The sequence below is a fragment of the Eimeria tenella genome, genomic scaffold (assembly GCF_000499545.2).
Source record: "Eimeria tenella Houghton genomic scaffold, Eth_scaff4149, whole genome shotgun sequence".
In the NCBI taxonomy this organism is placed as follows: domain Eukaryota; phylum Apicomplexa; class Conoidasida; order Eucoccidiorida; family Eimeriidae; genus Eimeria; species Eimeria tenella.
Window position 1 is genome coordinate 1 of NW_013545064.1, and position 1,840 is coordinate 1,840.

At 61.6% G+C, this 1,840-nt stretch overlaps 1 protein-coding gene across 1 annotated transcript; it reads left to right on the forward strand.

The window, feature by feature from the left end:
* Nucleotides 1-382: 382 nt before the first annotated feature.
* ETH_00043020 (uncharacterized protein) lies at nucleotides 383-1,757 on the forward strand (the record flags this gene model as incomplete). The annotated part of the gene is made up of 3 exons (XM_013379905.1): nucleotides 383-532; nucleotides 726-1,190; nucleotides 1,377-1,757. Coding segments are annotated over 3 exons (996 nt in total), but the record flags the coding sequence as incomplete, so codon positions are not given.
* Nucleotides 1,758-1,840: the final 83 nt, after the last annotated feature.

Sequence of the window (1,840 nt, forward strand, 5' to 3'; positions counted from 1 at the left end):
CCACCACCACAAACAGCAGCAGCAGCAGCAGCAGCAGCCTTCGGCCGGTTGTGCTGCTGCTGCAGTGGCTGCAGGCCCCCAGTTGGGGGCCCCCAGGGGCCCCCCACTGCAGGGTCAAGAAGGGCCTTCAAGGGGGGCCCCCAATGAGGGCTCAGCTAGCCAGCCCTTAGAAACAGCTAGCCAGCTAGCTGTCCCGCAGGAGGCCCTCGGGGGGCCCCTTGGGGTGCCCCTCGGGGGGTCCCCTGGGGGGCCCCTTGGGGGCCCCCTTGGGGGTCCCCTTGAGGGGCCCCTAAGGGGGCCCTCTGGGGGGCCCCTTGAGGAGCTCCGTGCTGCGGGCTGCGGGAGGGGGGCCCCCGGGGGGCCCCCCTGCATGCAGCAGAAGATGGAAAGTCCTGGGGAGCTGCTGGGTTCTTCTTTTGTGGTTTTGCTGCAGCGGCCTTTGCTGCTGCAGGAGGCCCTTGCCACGCGGGCCCTGCTGCTGCTGCTGCTACGGGACGGAAGCCTGCAGGGGCTGCTGAGGCAGCTGAAGCGCGTAAGCTGCTGCTGCTGCTGCTGCTGCTCTTGCTGCTGCTGCGCTGGCTGCTGCGGCTGCGCGTCAGTGCTGCTGCACTGCTGATAGTGCTGCTGCCGGCTGAGGTGACACAAAAGCAGGAGCATCCCGTGCTGCTGTGGGGCGTCTGCTACTCTTGCTGCTGCTGCTGCTGTTGCTGTTGCTGCTGCTGCAGCTGATGCTGTTCGGCTCGACACACGTCGTGCAGGAGTTCCGGGTGCTGCTGCTGCAGCGGCTGCAGCAGCATGCAGCAGAGCAGCAGCAGCAGACTTGTGGGAGCCGCATTGTGAATTTGCCGTCAGACAGTGCAGCAGCAGAAGCAGATCTCCCTGCTGCTGCTCCTGCTGCTGCTGCTGCTGCTGCTGCTCAGGGATCCCTCTGCAGCGACGTGGAGCAGCTGCTGCAGGGGGCTCTGGGAGCGCTGCCAAGCAGCAGCACAGCAGCCCAGCAGCAGCAGCAGCAAAAGCAGCAGGTTTTGCATTTCACTTGCAGCATGCAGTCAAGCGTAGCAGCCGTGACACAACCAGCAGCAGCAGCAGCAACAGCAGCAGCAGCAGCAGCAGCAGAGGCAGCAGTGCTGCTGAGCGGTCTTCGTATACTGCCTGAAGCCGCTCCGCCTCTGCAGCTATTTCTGACCCCGGTAATCTCCAAACCCTAAACCCTAAACCCTAGAAAGGCTCCCACAAGCTTGCGTTGACTCAATACTGCCATCGACAACTCCGCAGCAGCAAAACTCAGTCTAACAACTTGGTTCTAAGAACCGCCAATTTAGGGTTCAGGGTCTAGGGTTTAGGGTTTAGGGTTTAGGGTTTAGGGGTGTTTGCAGCCTGTGCAAGAAAGATACTCCTCCATTTTTGTTTTTCTTCTTCGTCTCGACGCGGCCCTGGCAGCGCTGGCCGACTGCTGGGTGCTGCGTCGACAGCAGCAGCAGCAGCAGCAGCAGCAGCAGCAGCAATTTGCTGCTAGAGCAGCCCAGCTGCAGCAAAGGCTGCAGCACTTTCTGCGGGCCGTTTTCGATTTTGCACTCACTGACGCCATCGAAGCAGAATGGACAGGCTTTCAGGGACACGTAGCAGCAGCAGCAGCAGCAGCAGCAGCAGGGGAAACCGGAGCAGCAGCAGCAGCAGCAGCAAGAAAAAATAGCCTGAGCTTCTTTGCGCTCGTTGAGGCCCACGCCCGTTGTGCAGAAAATGTTTACACCAGGTCGGTGAGACGAAGCGTGACTGCAACAGCAGCAGCAACAGTAGCAGCAGCAGCAGCAGCAGCAGCAACCGCAACAACAACAATAAC